This window comes from Scardinius erythrophthalmus (genome assembly GCF_964197995.2).
Source record: "Scardinius erythrophthalmus genome assembly, chromosome: 1".
In the NCBI taxonomy this organism is placed as follows: Eukaryota; Metazoa; Chordata; class Actinopteri; order Cypriniformes; family Leuciscidae; genus Scardinius; species Scardinius erythrophthalmus.
This window is the reverse complement of record NC_138221.1, coordinates 49,420,324-49,440,150: the sequence shown is the minus strand read 5'-3', so window position 1 is coordinate 49,440,150 and position 19,827 is coordinate 49,420,324. Positions and strand designations below refer to the sequence as shown.

General features: G+C 38.1%; 2 protein-coding genes across 3 annotated transcripts; one reads left to right on the top strand and one right to left on the bottom strand.

The window, feature by feature from the left end:
* Nucleotides 1-1,099: 1,099 nt before the first annotated feature.
* cUnh17orf75 (chromosome Un C17orf75 homolog) lies at nt 1,100-9,859 on the bottom strand. 2 transcript variants are annotated; one of them, XM_081379008.1, is made up of 10 exons: nt 9,471-9,814; nt 8,933-9,007; nt 8,483-8,608; nt 8,043-8,171; nt 7,500-7,557; nt 7,232-7,351; nt 5,928-5,992; nt 5,702-5,841; nt 5,510-5,613; nt 1,100-2,179 (listed from the first exon to the last, which is right to left on the bottom strand). In XM_081379008.1, the coding sequence occupies exons 1-10, from the start codon at nt 9,617-9,619 to the stop codon at nt 1,961-1,963; spliced, it is 1,185 nt and encodes a 394-aa protein (XP_081235134.1). In that variant the 5' UTR covers nt 9,620-9,814; the 3' UTR covers nt 1,100-1,960. The 2 variants fall into 2 exon arrangements, with proteins under 2 accessions (XP_081235134.1, XP_081235135.1); XM_081379009.1 differs by lacking the exon at nt 8,933-9,007 and having other exon boundaries at nt 9,471-9,859.
* Nucleotides 9,860-12,800: 2,941 nt separating this feature from the next.
* Nucleotides 12,801-19,827, top strand: rps15a (ribosomal protein S15a). The gene is made up of 5 exons (XM_081378979.1): nt 12,801-12,833; nt 13,436-13,573; nt 13,670-13,749; nt 16,140-16,225; nt 19,696-19,827. The coding sequence occupies exons 2-5, from the start codon at nt 13,441-13,443 to the stop codon at nt 19,787-19,789; spliced, it is 393 nt and encodes a 130-aa protein (XP_081235105.1). The 5' UTR covers nt 12,801-12,833; nt 13,436-13,440; the 3' UTR covers nt 19,790-19,827.

Sequence of the window (19,827 nt, the reverse complement as noted above, 5' to 3'; positions counted from 1 at the left end):
ACTCTTCACACACTGATAGCAACACCGCAGGAGAAATGCCAGCACAGGCATCCAGTATCCGTAGTTTCAGGTGCTGCACATCTCGTATCTTCACACCATAGACAATTGCCTTCAGATGACCCCAAAGATAAAAGTCTAAGGGGGTCAGATCGGGAGACCTTGGGGGCCATTCAGTGTGTGAAGAGTGGGAGAACAGGGTTGCATTGACAATCCAACACAATGGGCAGCACATTGAACACATTTTATAAGTGGTCAGAAACTTGTAAATAACTCATGAACGAATAAAGTTACGTTGAAACCAAGCACACCATTGTTTTTCTTGTGACATTACCAATAAGTTTGATGTGTCACATGGCCCTCTTCCTATTGAAAAAACAAAAGTTGTATCCAAGATGGCCGACTTCTAAATGGCCACCATGGTCACCACCCATCTTGAGGAGTTTGCCCCCTCACATATACTAATGTGCCACAAACAGGACTTTAATATCACCAACCATTCCCATGTTATTACGGTGTATCCATATAAATGGCCCACCCTGTATATATATATATATATATATATATATATATATATATATATATATATATATATATATATATATATATATATAATACAAATAAACTTTAGAAATTGTTGTAGAAATATGCCTGATATTGCATTACAAAACTTACAGATCATATTTACCATGTTGAAGTACAGTAGTTCCAGTATGCAATTATGTGTTGTAATCTTGATACATTAAACGTGTGGTATTAAATGATTGTTCCCTCCAGGCAAGACTCCTACTTAATCTGTCATGCTGAAGTCCTTTTAAATTAACAGTGATATAACATTATACAACAATCTACAATTGGTTCCTACCAACTAATCCTACAGGTAAAACAGCTTATGAATATTTTCTCGGCCTATTCCATCCTGTATGAAGTGTTTGAAGTGTAAGCAGTTAGATTAAAAAAGGTTTAACTACAGCTTTGCCTGTATTAATTTACAGTGTGTTATTTTAATTCTTGCATGAATTTAAGAAATAAGGTTAATTGTTTCCCCACCAGCGTTTTTGAAAAAAGTTTGTTGAAAAAAAAGAGTTAACATGAACTCAATCCAGTGTTATACATTTCTTTAATTAACAAATTCACACAAATGAAATGTTCCTGGAACAAATTTTTCACAGTACAGTCATGTCAAATCTGAACATGAGGGAGAATCACGCATAATTATACACATTACTGCCACTTACAGCTGTCGCCTATATATACATCTCATGTTTAAGGTATGTTTTTAACCCTGTTATTTTCGACCATTACATTTACATCCGATTTCTGAATTTATGATTATCAGAGGTTTTGAAATAGCAAACAAGATCAAAAAGGAATATCAAACATCAAATGATGCACTTATCTAAAAATAAAATGATAAAACAGGCAATGCATTATGCGGGTCACAGTAAATTTTCTTCTGAAATGGAGTGGAGTGATAATGAGCTATTAGTTTGTGAAGAGCTTCATGATTACGTGATTAGCTTCCTATAATGTATAGTGCGGTCTGCTGAACACTTGTTTTAAAATCTAAACAATGACTGCTACACAGCTGAGACTACACCCTAGAATCACATTTAAACACTATTGTGTTAACATATACACATTATTAAGAAGAATAATTTAAATAAAGTTTAATCACATGGATTTTTCATTGGCCCGTTTTATAGGGTCTATTCAGATTATAATTTTTAAGCACCCACAACAACATACAGCAGCACATCATAGCAAAATCTTTTTCAATCTTTGCTGTTGAACCTCAAAACACACAAAAAGACAATATTTAGTGTTTTCAAGTGCCCAAAATGCAGACCACACTTCTATGATTATGGGGGCTGAATAGCAATTAAAGGGTAACTCCTTTCAAGGTGCTCTCTCCAATAGGTAAGTGAATGAAACTCTGTGTCCCCCTGCAGACGGGGAGGTGTCAGTACAGCGTGCCCTGCGCCTGCTCACTGAGGAACTCCTCCAGCACGTTTATGATTCCACAGGCCTCGGGAAAGCTGCTGTGCTCGGCGCGTGCGTTCTGCAGCAGCACATCCCCGTTTCCACAGCTTTGCAGGAACAGGCAGCAGCGGAACAGAGCGTAGTGGCTCATTTCAGCCTGACGGATGAAGCGCTTCAGGTTGTTCATGTCCTGGATGGCCTGCATGGAGAAAGAATGTGCATGTTGAAGACAGCCATAATGATGCAATTGCCATTTCTGAATATGATCACTCTTAAGGTTGGGTAATATACAGATTTTTTGTTAATTTAATAATTTAGCTGATTAGTAATTATTATTAGTTAATACTTGAAATACTTTTTAAATTTAAGTTTATACTTTTTTTTAAATTATTATTATAATTTTTTTTTATATAGGTGCCTTACATGACACTCAAGGACACCTTACAAACACAATAAAACAATCAACAATAAACAAACACTCATTATTACAGCCTGGATACCAGTATTAAAATGTAAAAGTAATCACATAAAAGCCTGCTGAAAAAGATGGGTCTTAAGGCGAGATTTAAAAACACTAAGGCTTTCGCTGTTTCGCACATCTTGTGTCAGCAGGTTCCATAAATAAGGAGCTGCATGACTAAAGGCTCGGGACCTCATGGAAGTAGTGCGAGTTCGAGGGATAACAAGTGTGAGTGAAGAAGATGATCTTAATGTCCGAGCAGGAGTGTAAATATGAAGAAGGTCAGATAAGTATGAAGGGGCAAGATTGTTGAGTGCCTTGTAAGAAGAGGAATTTTAAAATTAGTACAATATTTAACTGGGAGCCAGTGCAAATGTAATATGGGAGTAGTGTTCAGCTAGAGGAGTTCTGCAGATGATTCGAGCAGCCGAGTTCTGCACTAGCTGGAGTTTGTGGAGTACCTTTGAAGGCAGTCCATAAAAAAGAGCGTTGCAATAATCTATATGGGAAGCGACTAAAGCATGAACAAGAATTGGCATGCTTTTTACTGAGAGAGCCGGATGAAGTCGGTTAATATTACGTATATGGAAATAAGCAGAGCGAATGACACTAAAAGTGTGCTTCGAATGGGAGAGTACTGTCAAGGATGACCCCTAGACTTTTAACTTGTTTAGATACAGACACTGGTAAGTTGTCAATATTCACAGATGAACGTGGATTTCGTCAGTCGGTTTTTGAGCCAACAAGAAGAATTTCCGTTTTACTGCTAAGTTTAAGAACATTTGAAGTAAACTATTCTTCAATATCTGCTAAACAATCTGAGAGGACAGATGGAGGAAAAGTAGAGTTAGGTTCGGAGGACAGGTAAAGATGGGTGTCTTCGGCATAAGCAGTGGAATTGAATACCAAATTTTCTAAAAATATTACCAAGGGGTAAAAGATAAATAATAAATAAAAGAGGACCCAATACTGAGCCCTGTGGGACACCAGTATTGACATGACAACGAAACTGCTTCAACTGTACAAATTGAGTACGTAAAGTACGATCGAAAAGAAGTCAAGGGGGTACCAATAATTCCAATAGACTGCAATCTGTCTAACATAATGCTGTGCGAGATATTATCAAATGCTGCACTTAAATCGAGCGGAATTAGTATAGATAAAAGTCCTGAGTCAGCAGCTAACAATAAGTCATAGAGATCTTAACTAATGCGGTCTCAACACTATAAGGATGAAACCCAGATTGAAATTGCTCGCACAGACCATTATGAGAAAGATGATTCTGGACTTGGGCTGCAACAAACCTTTCCAATAGTTTAGAAAGAAATGGGGTGAAAATGATCAAAGTTACTTGAATCAGCCCCCAGTTTCTTTATTTCTTAAATTTTTCTTAATAGGAGTTATCACAGCTGTTTTCAATTGAGACAGAACAATACCAGAAATAAGTGAAGAGTGTATGATATCAGTAATTGAAGATTTTTAATACTTTTTTAAGATTCATTTACTAATGTATTAAATTACATTTAAATAAATACTATACTGCGTATACATTATACTGTAACATTATACTGCGAGCAAATGTTTACAACAAACTAGTTTGAGATATTAATAATTAAATCAAACTGCAGATTGCAGAGGGTTACCAGAAACAAATGAGTAGTTACAAGTGTTATGCGAGATCTGAAAACCAGACAGAAGAGTGTTACGGTTACCAATATAACATTTAAAAAATATTCTTTGACCCAAATAAAATTAGAATAACTCAAATGAATCTCCTGCATTTAAAGGGATAGTCCACCCAAAAATTCTGTCACCTATACTCACCCTGTATGACTTCATTTCGTCCGCGGAACACAAAGGATATTTTGAAGAATAGTTGGTAACCAGACGGTTTTGGATCCCACTGACTTCCATTTTATAGACAAAAAATATAGTTTCAATGGGAACTGAAGCTGTTTGGTTATCAACATTCTTCAAAATACCTTCTTTTGTGTTCAATAGAAGAAAGGTTTTGGAATGACATGAGGGTGAATATATGATGACAGAATTTTCAATTTCGGTGGACTATCCCTTTAACTATTTGCTACCGATAGCATGTTAGCATGCTAAATGTAACCTTTTCAGCAATTCTTTGTTAAAGCCCATGAAATTATTAGCCGCTTTCCGACCGGAGGAACCTTTTCACAGTTCCTAGAACTATTAGATAAAGTACCCGGATGTCGGTGTGTTGGCACCACAGGAACTAGAGACGACTTTAGTTCTAGGAACTCCATTTGTAGGAACTAATTTAGCTCCTACTTCAGAGTAGGGTCTAAACCAGCACTATAGGAACTACGCGTGACGTTAGTGTACGCTGATTGACCGAACGCACGCGGAACACCAGCACCCGCCATTTTTAAAACAGCTAGAATGTAAACACACAGATTATAGCCTATATATTTACTCCATAAACTAACTATACAAACATGGAAAACAGTGATAGATGGGTCTCTAAACCTTTATGCTCAAGAGAAAATCCAACGCAACTTTGAGGGGACCAAGTCAAACATGATTATGTATTTCTGCTCAGCTAGCAACACTGGACATCAACCACACGGCATAGGCTAATAACCTTTTTTCATATACTGTCTACTTTCTATAACAATTCTATCTAATAACATATTAAACAGCACTGTTAGACAGATCGCTAACTAATGAACACAGAGAATGCGAGCATTGTTTGCTCTGGCGTTCTCAGCGCCGCTAAAATAAAGGTCCGTTGCGCCGTCAAAATAAAAGTCGCCGTGCTTGCGTCACTCCCTTACCCCTCCTACCAGTTCCTATGGCCACTTGGCCAGTGCGAACGCAAACAGCAAAACCGAGTTTGGGGAGAGTAGTTCTTAGAACTGTTTAGAAGTGGACAGTTCCTATAACTAAGTTCCTGTAACTACTTGGTCGGAAAGCGGCTATAGATGTGATCCTAACACAAATGTATTTTAAGTAAACTTAAATTAATTAATACATATTTATTATAAAATTTTAATCAAGTAAATTGAGCAAGCAACAAAAATGAGTGAACACCACACTAACCTTAAGTTTAAAGTTCTCCAGGATCTGACGGAGGAGGAAAGGGTTAAAGCGCTCAGCGGCATTGAGGAAGGCCTGGATCCAGTCGTCACAGAACCGGTTACTGACTGCAGAGGTTAAAATAACAACACAACATTATCAAAAATAACATGAAAGGAGAAAGCCTTTCATTATGATGATGATGCCCCAGCTGACCTTCATTGGTTAGTGTGGGAGGGCTGGTTGAGCAGTTGATGATCAGGTTGGTGTGAGAGTCCTCTGACATGGCCTTACAGAGGGAGGCTGTAGTGGTGTCTTCCTGGACTAGACCCTGCAGGCTTGCTGCTTTGATGAATCTAATCAACACAATTGATCAAGCTGCAGTAACTATCAGTACTTAAACTGCAAGAGTACTGCGTAACAAGAACTCTCTTCTGCTCACCTTGCTACATCTGCTTTTGTCTTCTCATCCGTCCCTGTGACCTCTACAAGCTTGTGACTCAAAGCCTGCAGCAGAGACATGATGTTACGCTCATTTACCATTTCATTTAAAGGTGCTGTATGTAGGATCCAGCGGCCTCTAGCGGTGATGTTTCAGATTGCAACAACAGCGCTCGTGCGCGTGCTCAAACTCAAGAGCGCGAACTCACTACCGGCGGCCACACTGAGACTTTCAACACAACGGAGAAAGCATCACACAACATGCTGGAAACTCATGTAAACTCCCACTGCAACATTACCATAATAGGCTACTTTTATCAGCTTGACGTAGAACTAATGCTCCATGCTCGTACCATGATAACGTTACATTGACTGTATTTTGCCGACATGTGGTGTTATCTAGCATTATTTCACTAACTATTCGTGTATCTTTCACAATCAGCAATGTCAACATAGGTCAATGAATGAAAACGAAAACGGTTAGTCAACTAGACTGGACAATTTCAGTGTAACAATAAGACAGTAGGAAGTAATATTACTGTACTGTACATGTCTGGAAATGTGTATTATAAACAATATGATAGTAGTGGGATGAGTGACGTTAGACAGTAGATCTAGTACATAAAATAAAAGTTACATCCTAAAGCACCTGCTTTTTGTTATCATGGAACAGTCTTTTGTATTCATTTCATGTCTTATGTATGTTATATTTTACCTTGCTATTTCAAAACGGAGGTCTCTCCATAATTCAAACGCTCTGCCTATGTTGATCCGTGTTTTCGTCCTGAGTCGATCCGATTGACGTTTGGCCTGACGAGCTTCAGCAGATATATTTTTATATATATATATATATATATATATATATATATATATATATATATATATATATATATATATATATATATATATATATATATATATATATATATATATTTGGAGTTTGTGTTGGAGTCTGTGTTGTGCTGGAGGCAGGTCGTTTTTTGGTGTTATCAGACTCCATGTCGTTAGCTGCAGTGCAGTTGCAATAGACTGTAGGCTCGGGAGCGCGCATGCACGTCACATCCGGTGGATTTCGCAGAAAATCCGACCCGGAGACTTCACATAAAAATAGGATTACTGGCCTTCAGAGGTAATAGCAAAACACGAAAAGTGGATCAATGTAATGTGTGATTACAACCCCTTCACAGACGGCCAATAAAAAAAGGATTCATTTTATAAAAAAAGTTACATACAGCACCTTTAATACAGTATATTATTGTTTTCAGATGTAAAGTGTATGTGATCTAGACAGCAGTGGTTTCTCACAGCATGCAGAAGGTACCCGACGTTCGCCTGCAACAGCTGAACCACTCTGTGAATGTGCATTACTGACTCTTCGTACCACTGGTTCAGGTAGGGCCTGACATCTGTCTCCAAGTTATGCATCTGGAACAAGAGGTTACCAACAATGTTTACAGCAAATGAATATCAAAGGTAGTGTTCCAGCAGATTTATAACTTCAACAAAACAGACCGATTTCAACATGTATGTTATGTCTATTGTTTCTGAAAAAATAAATAAAAATTGTCCTCACCTCTGGAGTCAAACAGTCCTGCAGACCCTGGACGTACTTGTCCAGCTCAATTCTGAATGTTTGATTGGTTAAGTAAAATGAATTATCCTATTAAGAGAGAACAGTATTTGAATGCAATGGTAAAACTTGATATCACATCATTCCTTAATGCACAATGCTGGGTTTTTTTTTTCAGTTTAAAGTCACCATGAAATTAAATGCACAATTATTTTTATGGAATATCTCAGTTTATTATTATAAATGATTTACCCGTGCATGCATATCCTTTTTTTTTTTTTCATGTGCCCTCATAATCTTTAATCAAAACAACTTCCCCTCCCTCAGATTGCAGTGACACCTCTTCTTTGTGTTTACTGGCGCGAGGACGGGAAAATCTGTCACTCACATGACATCATAGCAATAGCAAACTACAACCATACAATCAATTATACATTTTCTACTTAGCCGTTTCACTCGGATATACGGAACAATGGAAAAGAAAAGACTATTAAAACTTCTGTTTCATGGCTACTTTATGGTCAGTCATTTGTGATTTGAGGATATAGATTCAGGCCCTTCTCTGATCCTCCGAGAAGACACACCACCCAGCCGTTGCCATCGGCCTCAGGCTGTTCCGGAGATTTCTCTTGCTCCAGCAGACAGCAGTAACAGCCCACCGCTTGCTCAGGGATGCTTGAACACCAACAATCATTGAATCAGTTAAGAAAGAAAATACATTGTGATTTTATACTGAATGACAATGAGGTATGGTTCTGGATATTTATTTGTGCACTGAAGGATAACTAAAAACTAGTAATTTTAGTGCTTCATCTTCAACTTATTTCAGTTAGTTGCCAAAGCAATATTTCTAATTTTCATTTAAAATTCATTTAACATTTCTACGTTTTAAAAGTTTTACATTTATTTTATTTCAGTTTCATTACAATTAACTAACATATGTTTTTATAGTGTTAGTTAACAATAACAACACTGATATGATCTACCTTAGTTCCACGGTGGCAATGTTACCCATACCCCCCAGCAAAGCGCCCTTGCTCAGCCTGCGGGAGATGTAGCTTCGTAGTTCTGGCTCCGCCTCGGATGGCAAGCTGGCGTCCAGCAGGGTGAGACTTTAAGAGTGAAAAATATGTGTTAAAAAAACTATAATATCAACAAGGAAGGGCAAAGTGAACAAGCGGACAGACAAGCAGTTAATGAACCATAGATGTACACAGAATCACCAACAGCACCTAGCAGAGATACATACTAAAGAGTTTGCCGTTAGACAGATTAGTTCAATGGTTATGAATGAGATGAGCAAGTCAACATGATGAAAAGCCAGACGCAGAATCCTATGTGCATTTTTTTACTAAAGCCATGATTTTTCTTCCATCACAACATTGAAAGCCACTGGACTGCGATGACTGAGAGATGATGGATGGACCCCTCTTTACCTAAAGTCATCCTGACTTGTGGTTGAGTCTGATCTCCTCTGGCTCCAGGCCACACTCTCTCCAGAAGCCTCAGATCTGGGTAGTTTGATAATGCATTTAATACTTTATAAGCATTGATACGTTAAGATCTCCCAGGTTATAAATGGCCTACATGTTCATGTGTGGTGTTTTACAATGTCTTGTATACATATTAGGGTCCGTTTTCTGTGTATAACTCATCCATGATACAGTCATATTATTTCATAAGACTAACTCACTATTATGAACTATGCTGCCAATGTAAGACATTGCTCTTCATGTCATGCAACTCTTAATTCATAAGCACAAAAATAGTGAATTTTAACTCATATACGTAGAAAAGAAGCCAAATTGGCTAAACCTAAGTACACATGCATAAATCTCAAATAATCTTTAATATGAGCCATAAAAGGGCAAAATATTTCTAAAACAACTAGCATTTTGCAAAGCATTCTGCAGTTGGAAAACCTCCATGGCACAAAGTCACTATCACATGACTAGTAAGTGAAAACCACTGTACCTTGTGTTTTGGTAGTAGTATATTGCATAGTAGCTGTTAATCTGTTGTATCTTCTGGTTGAATCCGGCTATCTCTTCGTTGTCGAAGTCTACATCCCTTTCATCCACGTCTATGGACTCCTGGAAGGAAGAGGTCTGGGATGTAAACATGTCTCTGCAAAGCAAAGAAGACTAGCGACACTACAGATTACGTGCTATTACGATAGCTAAAAAATCCAATTGACCTAAAAATGTCAATGCATTAAAGCCGTGTAAATATTTTGTTTAGAAATCCATTTGAGTTCTACGCGACATTTGACTTCAGTCACAGCAGTGAAAAGCTATACTTATGTACGCATGCGCAGTAGTGGCGTTTTTTGGATGAATCTTGTAAGTGAACGAATCGTTCTCGTCACCTTCTTTGAGAGCTCATATTTTCATCCTACCGTCAAAGACTGATCATAGCCACTGATCTATATAGAATGACATTATATAGATCAGTGATCATAGCTCAAAACGCATAATTGTATGGACATAGTTAACGTATACGCTCCTTTCACTGAACAAATACGTGTTCATTTCAGATTTATGTTTATTTCGTCAAGTTATTCTTATATCAAGAAAGGGAAAGGAAGAATTCAATTGTACTATTGATGACCATATAATAAAAATATATTATTATTGTATTTTTTATAGTTGCCTAGCTTGACCAAATGGGGGAGCGACATAGGTGTGCTTTGTAGTCATTTGTGAGGAAAGCGTTTATGATATTTAAATATTTGTTATGATTATTAATAATTGTAATAAAGTACAACAAGACGTTTTTAGGTTGAAAACAACTTTTAGGTTGAGTTTTTAACGAATGACTGTAACATAACGTTTAGGATTTGTTCTTCTTCGTGATCGTGAACTGATTCAAAAGATTCGAATCATTTGGAGGAATCAATACCGTCACCAACTACCGCACATGCGCTTTACAGTTTTGTGTGTAAGCGCGCCAAAGGAACAAGAGAACCTGGATCTACTTTTGTGTGAACATGCCGTCAAATGTAGAAATAAAAGCAGTTTTGCGTAACCTGCGTTACCTCACGCAGCGTGCAAAGGAGCTGAGCGGTACCGATGGGACTGTGATCCGTCAGCAGGACACGTTTTTCAAAGTGCCCGCAGGACGGCTGAAACTCAGGGATTTACAGGATGGGACAGGGCAGTTGATCTTCTATGAGAGGCCAGACACAGAAGGACCCAAGCTGTCAAACTACTCCATAACCCCTACCAGCGACCCACAGGGGCTTGTCAAGGTTCTGACGGATGCACTTGGGCAAGTGGGGCAGGTGAAGAAGGAGAGGAGGCTGTACATGGTGGGGCAGACCAGGGTGCATGTTGACTCTGTGGAGGGCCTGGGGGACTTCATGGAGCTTGAGGTGGTGATGAAAGAACACCAGAGCAGAGAAGAAGGAGTGACCATCGCAAACCAGCTGATGCTGGAGCTGGGAGTGAAGCAGGAGGATCTGATAGATGGCGCTTACATGGATCTCTTACTGAAGAACCAGCAAAATGGACATGCACCATAGACTCTGACCAGACAGATCTGTGGTCGACTGTGTGGCACTTAAAGCCATCTATCAAAGATTATGTGGCCCAAACAATGCTTCCTCTGACATTAACATTTATGTGACTGTTTTTTTTGTTTTTTACCTTTAAGCGTGGCTTAAAGCTCTCTTTTGTACTGCTATACAAAATAAAATCACAGTCTGTTGAGATTATGAAGCATTATCTGAAATGATCAACAGAATAAACAATGTGCATGAATTGTGTTTGGCCTGTTTTTATTGTTTGTTTTGTTTTTCCAACCTCTAGTAGATGGCAGAAAATAGGACCATAGAAGATGTCAGGGCAAAAAATAAATACAATTGAAAAATGCTGCTGAGTCAATTTGTCAAATTCAGAGGGGTAACTATTTGATTTCAAGGGCATTTTTGAAATTCTCTCTCTCACACACACACACACACACACATATATATATAGAGAGAGAGAGAGAGCCTAGATGGCAGTCGTGATCAAAAGTTTACAATACACCTTGCAGCATCTACAAAATGTTAATTATTTTAACAAAACAAAAGGGGTCATGCAAAATACGTTACTTTTTTATTTAGATATTTTACAAAAGGTTCAAACATTCACTGATGCTCTATAAGGAAACGGTCGGGCAGTAAAAACGTTTGAACAGGATGAAAATGTCCAAATATTTCTTATTTTGTTTAAAGGTAATTTTTTTTTCATTAAGTACTGACCTTCGGAAGCTACAGAAGACACTTACATGTGCTGGGACAACATAAGTATTTACCTTGATCTTCAAATTCAGTTAATGCATCGTGTTTCATGGAGCATCAGTGAATGTTTGAACCTTTTTAAATAGTTGTGTTTGAGTCCCTCAGTGTGAAAAGATGGATCTCAGGATCTCAAAATCATACAGTCACTGCTGGAAAGGGTTCAAATATGCAAAACATGCAGGAAAATTAAAGAATTTGTGGGACCTGGAGGGTTTTTCGGAAGAACACTGGGCAGTTTGACTTCTCAGGACAAACAAGGGACCCAAGAACAAACATCACAAAACAAAAAACCCAGCATGGATCATGGAACAACACAGTATAGGGCATGTAAAAACGGGGTATTTTTTTTAAATTCAGCTATTTTTTTAGTCTTGTGGACTATATGTAAACATCTTTTATGTAAAAATCTTATTCAGGACAGTACTAAATAAAAAATAATATGAATTTTGCATGATCCCTCTTATTTTGTTAAAATAATTAACATTTTGCAGATTCTGCAAAGAGTAAACTTTTGATCACGACTGTATAGTTAAGCACTAGCTTAGATAGCAGAACATTAATAGTACAGGCAATTTTCTGAAAAAGCTGAATACTAGTGCATATAAGATTGCAATAAGTATTGACTGTAAAGAGAAAAAGCAAACAAGACAGTTATGAAAAAAAATATGTTTAGTTAAACACGTTTGTCAAAGAGATTTCTCTTTTGGATACGTTTAAATTAATTTTAAAAGCCCCTTTTGATGTATTTTTCATTTTATTTCTTTTTTGTATTTCTTTTATTTAATTATTTGTTTGTTCTATTGTGAGTTTTCTGTTTTTTTGTACTAGCTATGCTCAACCTAAGGCTGAACAATTGCGGTTATATTCAGAGATCTGTACATTGTTTGTTTGTGTTGTTGAAGCGTGTCAAAGAGGCGCTCCAGACAGTTAGGTGGCCGTACCGTTTAGATGATTAAACATGCAGACAGTCCTCTGTGCTCTCGCGAGAGTACATATTTTCCCAAATTGCACCGCGCGCCCCTCTTCCTTCCTCTTTCCGCCATATTGCAGAACTGGTAAGGTTCAGGATTCCTACAATGCTTGAATAATCTGTTTAAAATCACGGACATCGTTGTGTATCAACAACAGCTATACTGAAATATGTGTTTATGAGCAGCCTAAACGCCAGTTTTTTGAGTCATTTGGTCAATCGTGACTATATAAACGCATATATTTCCCTGATATTCATGATTCGCCATCCTCCACCATTCAGTAGTGCCTCTGCCCATGTTTCTGGGGGACAGACACTGATGACCCGAGTCAAACCAAAGTCCTCAAGCAGTCCGGTGCCTTGTTTCTAATCACAAATATATGCTGTATTTAAGTAGAAAGGATTATTGTGGAGACAAACCAAGGTAGCTTAGTTTGCTAACTAATTCACCCCTTACCGAAGCGTTGAGCATTGCGCATAGTGTCGGAGAAAATCGTATACAGTTTTCACATGACTATATAACCAACCGAAAATGGTCGTTTTGTCTTCAACCTGCTTTGTCTATGTGTACATGGTTTTTTTAAAGTAGAGGTTTGGCTTGTGAGCGTGGCTATGAGGATGAAGCTGTTTAATGGATATAACTATCAACTGAATATCGGATAAATGACACTCTCTCTGTCTCCACAGGCATCATGGTGCGCATGAACGTTCTCGCTGATGCGCTGAAAAGCATCAACAATGCTGAGAAACGTGGGAAACGCCAGGTTCTCATCAGGCCCTGCTCTAAAGTTATAGTGCGCTTTCTTACTGTGATGATGAAGCATGGTGAGTTAGTTCATCAGCCTTTCAGTGTCTTGCCAAGCAGATTCTGATGTTATATCTCGTGAGACACGCTGCTCAAGCTGGTTGTGATCTTTGCAGGTTATATTGGAGAATTTGAGATCATTGATGATCACCGAGCCGGGAAAATTGTTGTCAATCTCACAGGGAGGCTGAACAAGGTAAGTGTGGTTTAATAAACCTTCCCTAGATGGTCACAAATGTCTAGAATTACACCATTAAGTATAAGAGACTTGTACTGTGTCGCATGTTTAGTGACAACTAAAGGGCTTTCTTGCATGGAGAGATCACAATCTACTACATTCACCGTATAAAACATGGAGTGCCTTATTGGTAGGGTTGGGTACCGTTCACATTTTAACCGGTAGGCCTACATGAAATTCGGTGCTGGTACCCAGCGGTACCTTTTTCAGTACTTTAGGCATGTTTACTTCTATAAATGACTGTTTCTTTACAATTATTGAAGTGTTATTGACAATGCTAGAGCTGCCTTGGTTGCTGTCTGCCATTGTCTGTGATGTTTGTATATTTGCATAAAAACAACCATTTTAATAATAATAAAAAAAATTCTATTAAATGTTTTGTTTTCCAAAAATTTCCACAAAAAAAGTGTATATTCTGGTAATCAAATGAAGAGAAAAAACATTAATGTAATTTTAATCATATGAAATTAATCAAACTTGTGTTAAACATGCTGCACAACTGAGTGCGATACTGTTAAAATTAAAACATGGAGAAAAAATAGTGATTCTGTAAAGTTTTGATAATTTATTATTAGTGTTAGTAGTATTATTACATTGAGACGCATCTAAATTCAACTGTGCAACAGTAATATATTTGTCACGTTAAACCGAACTTTTATTTTGACAGGTTGCTGTGAAGACCGTTGAGTTTCCGTGTGTTTTATTATATGATAGTTTTTCTTAAATGAAACTGTAAAATGCTGAGGAGTGGCTCTGGAGATGTTCATGCATTCATGTCCTCATAATGTGAGCCTGCTGAGGCTGAAAACAGCAGAGCGTGCTTCAGTGTGTGTGTTAAAAGAAATGGCACGTCTGCGCCATTCAATCACACAGACATGCAGGACATGCAGGATTCGTATATTTAAATAGTCTTACTCTCTCGCTCAGATGCGTTCTCAGGTACTGAAATTTGGCACTGATTGATTTAATGTGAATCGGTACTCAGTAGTACCAATGTAATTCGGTCGGTGCCATTTAAAAGAACAGAGTTCAGTACCCAACCCTACTTATTGGTTATTGGCTATTAAATGAAAATATTAAAGTAATTTTTCCTAAACTGTAAGTGGATTCGTTAAGTGCCTTTTTCTGTAAGACGTTATAGTCCCTGACATGTAGGCACTATTGCACCCTGTGCCAAGATTAGTTGAGTCTATGGCTTCTGCCCAGTGAAATGAACAGCAACTAGCTAAATGGGTGTTTTGCGTCGTCACAGTTACTATATTTAAGCAATATGCTAGAAGATATTGTGAATATAGACCCGGCTATCCTACATTGTTAGGTAAAACCCACAGCTGGTTTTAAAATTTAAGAGATTTTTTAGAACATTATTATGACGAGCCTTATTGAATTGGTTCTATTGGTTCTCTATCATATAAATGGGTTCATATTAGAGCCCAACGTGGTCTTCAAGCCCTAACCCGGCCCCAGCCCGACAACGTCTGCAATTTTTCAGCCCGAACCTGACCCGAGACCAACATCAACATCACTTTAAGCTCTCTCTGATGCGCGCTGTCTCTGCTACATGCATGCACACACGCTACTAAGAAGTAGACTTTTATTATAGGCCTCAAACATAACCACCACCGACAATTATGCCCACAAATATTAATACAGACTGTCCATACGTAAAGATTTATGGCCTATAGCCTACCTTTTTTTGATGTTAAGTAACTTTACTGAAGAACAACGTTTCAAAGAACTCTTCGCCAACTGGCTAATGTTAAATAATAATAAAAATATAATAAATACAAAAATCTGTTGAACTGAGTAGGTTATATGTACGTTGGTCATAATTCACTGTTTATTCGCGAGTGTTGTGAAGAAAAAGAATAGCATCCACTGTTGAAGGCTTCAGGCTCATTGATTGTTGTGGTAATCAAATCAAAACTTTCAAAATGCAGCTTTTCCTGAAGTATTGGGAACTTTTAGTAACTCGCCACGCTCCAACTTCTCCCTGATGCTCTGCATGGTCAGCTGTCACCTAATGCATTGCATTACTCGCATAATCGCATATTGCGTTGCTTATTTATAATAATATCAATATAACAATATTTCATACAGTAGCCTGCGCTCTGCACGTATATTATGGGAACGATGAAAGGAGAGAAGCTAAATGAGCCCGAGCCCGATCTGTAAAAAAAAAAATGTCCGAGCCCGGCCCGAACAGACTCAGCTTGTCGGGACCTGACGGGCTTGCAGACCTCTAGTTCATATTACTTAATGATGCACTCTACCTTTTGCTACTGGTGTTTTATGTAAATGAAGTAGGAGTTCTAGCACTTTTTCTGAACTTTTTATCTGTAATGCAGTGTGGTGTTATCAGCCCACGGTTCGATGTGCAGTTGAAGGATCTGGAGAAGTGGCAGAACAACCTTCTCCCGTCCAGACAGTTCGGGTGAGTAAATGCTTAGTTTTTTTTTGTGCATTTTACTGTTTTATATTAGCTTTATGCTATCTTTCACAAGCTGTTTCCATCCACTTAATGTGATGCGCATAAAAAAAAGTGTGCGCTAAATTGAGTCAGATAAAAACATTTTATTCGATAAGAAATCCTATGCATAAACTACGATGGAAACATTTACAAAACAAATTCCTCAGTGCGCATCAAAAATGTCATGTGACTGCGATGGGTCGGCATAACTGGATCATCCAGTGGACTTGATCTCGTTGCGCAGCATCTCAAATGCTGTTTTAGTTCTGAAATGTCTGAGCAGTCGTCAGAGTGGTTCGGTGTAATCACCTGCCTCAAGATAACATGACCGCATTTGTTTCGTCCGTGCGCTCCGAGGCGCAGGTAATAAAGAAAATGATAGGCTAAATGAAAATATTTGATAAAGTGGCTACTATTGCAGCACCTTCAAAGTGACGATTTTGTACTCTTCTACTCACCGTATGGAAACTTTGGTGCTTTATTTCCAATTATACCATGGTCTGGGTGAATACTCGATTCTGATTGGCTGCAGGGTGTCCGTTAAAAAGTGATAATGTACACCTAGGAAAGGCGTCCCGTCAATTTGCCTGATGACAGTTCTAAATGACTGCGCTGGCTCAAACTCACTGATCAACTGCTGCGGTCGGGTCGCTGTGGCCACGTTGCTTGGCAACGCCTGTATACAGGAGATATAGTGTGCTCGACTTAATAAATAAAAACCCTCACGATTTTTACTCTAAAACACATTAAAGTATTATTAATTGATTAAATATTTCTTTCTTTCGTAAGTGACCATGGTATAAGCGGGTTAATGCCCTTCGAGGTGTCCATTGTCAGGTATTAATGGACTTCGGCGGAGGCAACCGTCCGACGCGCAGCGGAGTCCATTAATACCTGACAAACATACCTTTTTTTGTAATACCTGACAAAACTAAGCAAAACTAAGCATCACTTACATGTTTTATGCGATATTCCATTTTTGCGCTCAAGTTAAATTCGTAACTTGGGAAACATGGCTACTGATTATTTTGTTTAGAGTTGTCAGAAGTTGTGTACTGAATTTTCTGAGATTTTAAACATTAACTGCACATTCAATAATTCTTGAATGTGAATGACAAATACTGATCTCTGTTTGCTAAACCCAAACATTCATTAAAGGTATAGCGGAGGATCTTTCCGAATTTTAGATAAGAACCGCCCTCTCCACTTTTTGAAAAAATGCACATGCGCAACACTCTACCTGCTCCCGAGAGGGAACGCCTATTGAACGTGTGCGAGGCTCTCCTCGTGCACGCTCTGTTTACAAGTTGCTGTCGGCATCGCTCATACAAGATTACTTTCCAAAAGAAGATTTGCACTTTTTCTCCAAATAGTCGAGTAGAAACTTCGCGACTGAGGCATCAGTGGGAAGCCCAACCTGTGTTCTCAGCGCACGCCATCGTGTGAAACAATCTCCCAAAAACACTCTGATCTTGTTTCTCTCTTCTGAGGCCTTTCTCTTCTTCTCATACAGTTCGTACAAACTTTTTCTCTTGCGACCCTCAGACATTTTCAAAGGACCCGGTGAAATGGCGAGCTTCAATGAATGGCTTAGCTAGCTCACCACACATAAACACCTTAAAGTGCGCATGCGCAGAAAGCGAAAACTAAGGGACGAGCACGTACGACGGCCTTACGTAAACATAACACCAGAATGATTGACACTTAGGTGGACCAGTAGTTTACACTACCCACCCGGAAAAAGAAAATCCTCCACTATACCTTTAAATATCAAAATGGTAGATAAAAACGATTCCTTTTTGTGCCGTCACATTAACATGGTCAGAATTCTTAGTTACAGCATTTTAACTTTTCTTCCATGATTATTTGATTGGATTTTTTTTTTAAGATAATTGTAGAGTTTTCACAAAGTAAACTTTGAGCTAGAAATTTAATACAGTATAGTAACCTAGTATCAGGCTCTGACTTTCGTTTGCATCAGAGCAGATTTATGCTGCCTTCTGAAGTAATAAGTAGGATATTTCTGTTAGTACAACAATGCTTTGTTGTAGGAAAGAACCGTAATCATGAAGGACATCAGGTTCATTCTTGCCTATTTCTTGGGGGAAATATTGAAGACATTTAATTTTGCATAAAATGTAGTATCACATTCGGTGACAAGCATTTAAACATTTACCGTGCTATCTAGGTAGTCGGCTTGCTGACAATTCAAATTTCGGTCAAAAGCATGCTATTTTTGCTGTGTATAAAAAACATACAATGTTTCAAATGGTCATTCATATATGTAAATACGCACTACTTCAACGAAAAGATAAGGCCATGTAGCTGTTATAAAGAAAACCAGTCACAGCAGCAATCGTTCTCCCCTTCGGTTTAATGGGGCTTGATGATATGGAGAAAAAATATTTTTTTGCAGAATTGTGATTTACGGTATCTGTATTTTCTACATTTCTCTTTTGGAAAAAAAACATATGCTATATTACTATTTCTATATATACACAATTTTTTTATTACTCGCTTTTATTAAAAGCAAGTAGTAAAAGCGAGTAATTTCGCCCTCCTCCGCCATTTTACGTTTGCATGAGAAGTGAGAAAACGATCTAAGAGAAACGTCAGTTGTGTATAGTCAATTATGGTCTATTACTGTATCGCGATGTGGACAATTCTGCACCCCTAATATATGGTGTCATAAGAATACACTTGTTTGCACTCCTATTGCGCTCCATCTGTTAGGTGTGCATGCTTGCGGTGGCACTCGTTCACTGTAGTCTGTGAAGTTTAGCAGAGACTAGCATAAGGCTCGTCCACTCCTGACCTCGAAATGGAAATATTTGCAAGAATTTCTAACATTTACAGATAGAGAATATGCCTTTTTAAGTTCTGCACTGAGGAAAACACATTAAGCACCTGACGTACATTAACACATTAAGCACCTGACGAGGCAAACTGCAAAAAAAACTATACGCCTCAACTATCTTTTGAGTTAAACATTTTGAAGCTCTAAATAAAAAAATGTTTATTTAAAAAAATTGGATTATGCACTTGAACATTTTAATTTTTGTCTTTAATTGACGGATATCAGCATTATATTGGCTTTTGGCCACTTTGCACTCAAGTCAACCATTAAAAGAAATCTGCGTTAGTCAACCATTAAAAGAAATCTCGGTTGGTCAACCATTCAGAGTCATGTTTGATTTAACGTTTGTTCATCATTTGTAACTTTTTGACCACCTAAAGGCTGGTTTTGCCCAAATTTGCCTACATTTGTCACAAATGATCCCTTTTCAGTGCTTTGTGTTGACATTAAGATCTTGCAAATGTCAGTGATGCAGTGCAGAATCATCTAAACATCTGCCTTGGGCGAAATGTATTCAAAGGGCAGCACCATCTTGGATAGCCTGGTAATGTTTTTTGTCTCTTTTTATTCTTTGCAGATTCATTGTTTTGACAACCTCAGCTGGCATCATGGACCACGAGGAGGCCAGACGGAAACACACAGGAGGAAAAATCCTTGGGTTCTTTTTCTAAACATGTAAAGTCACCAACAAATAAACAGTGGAAGATAA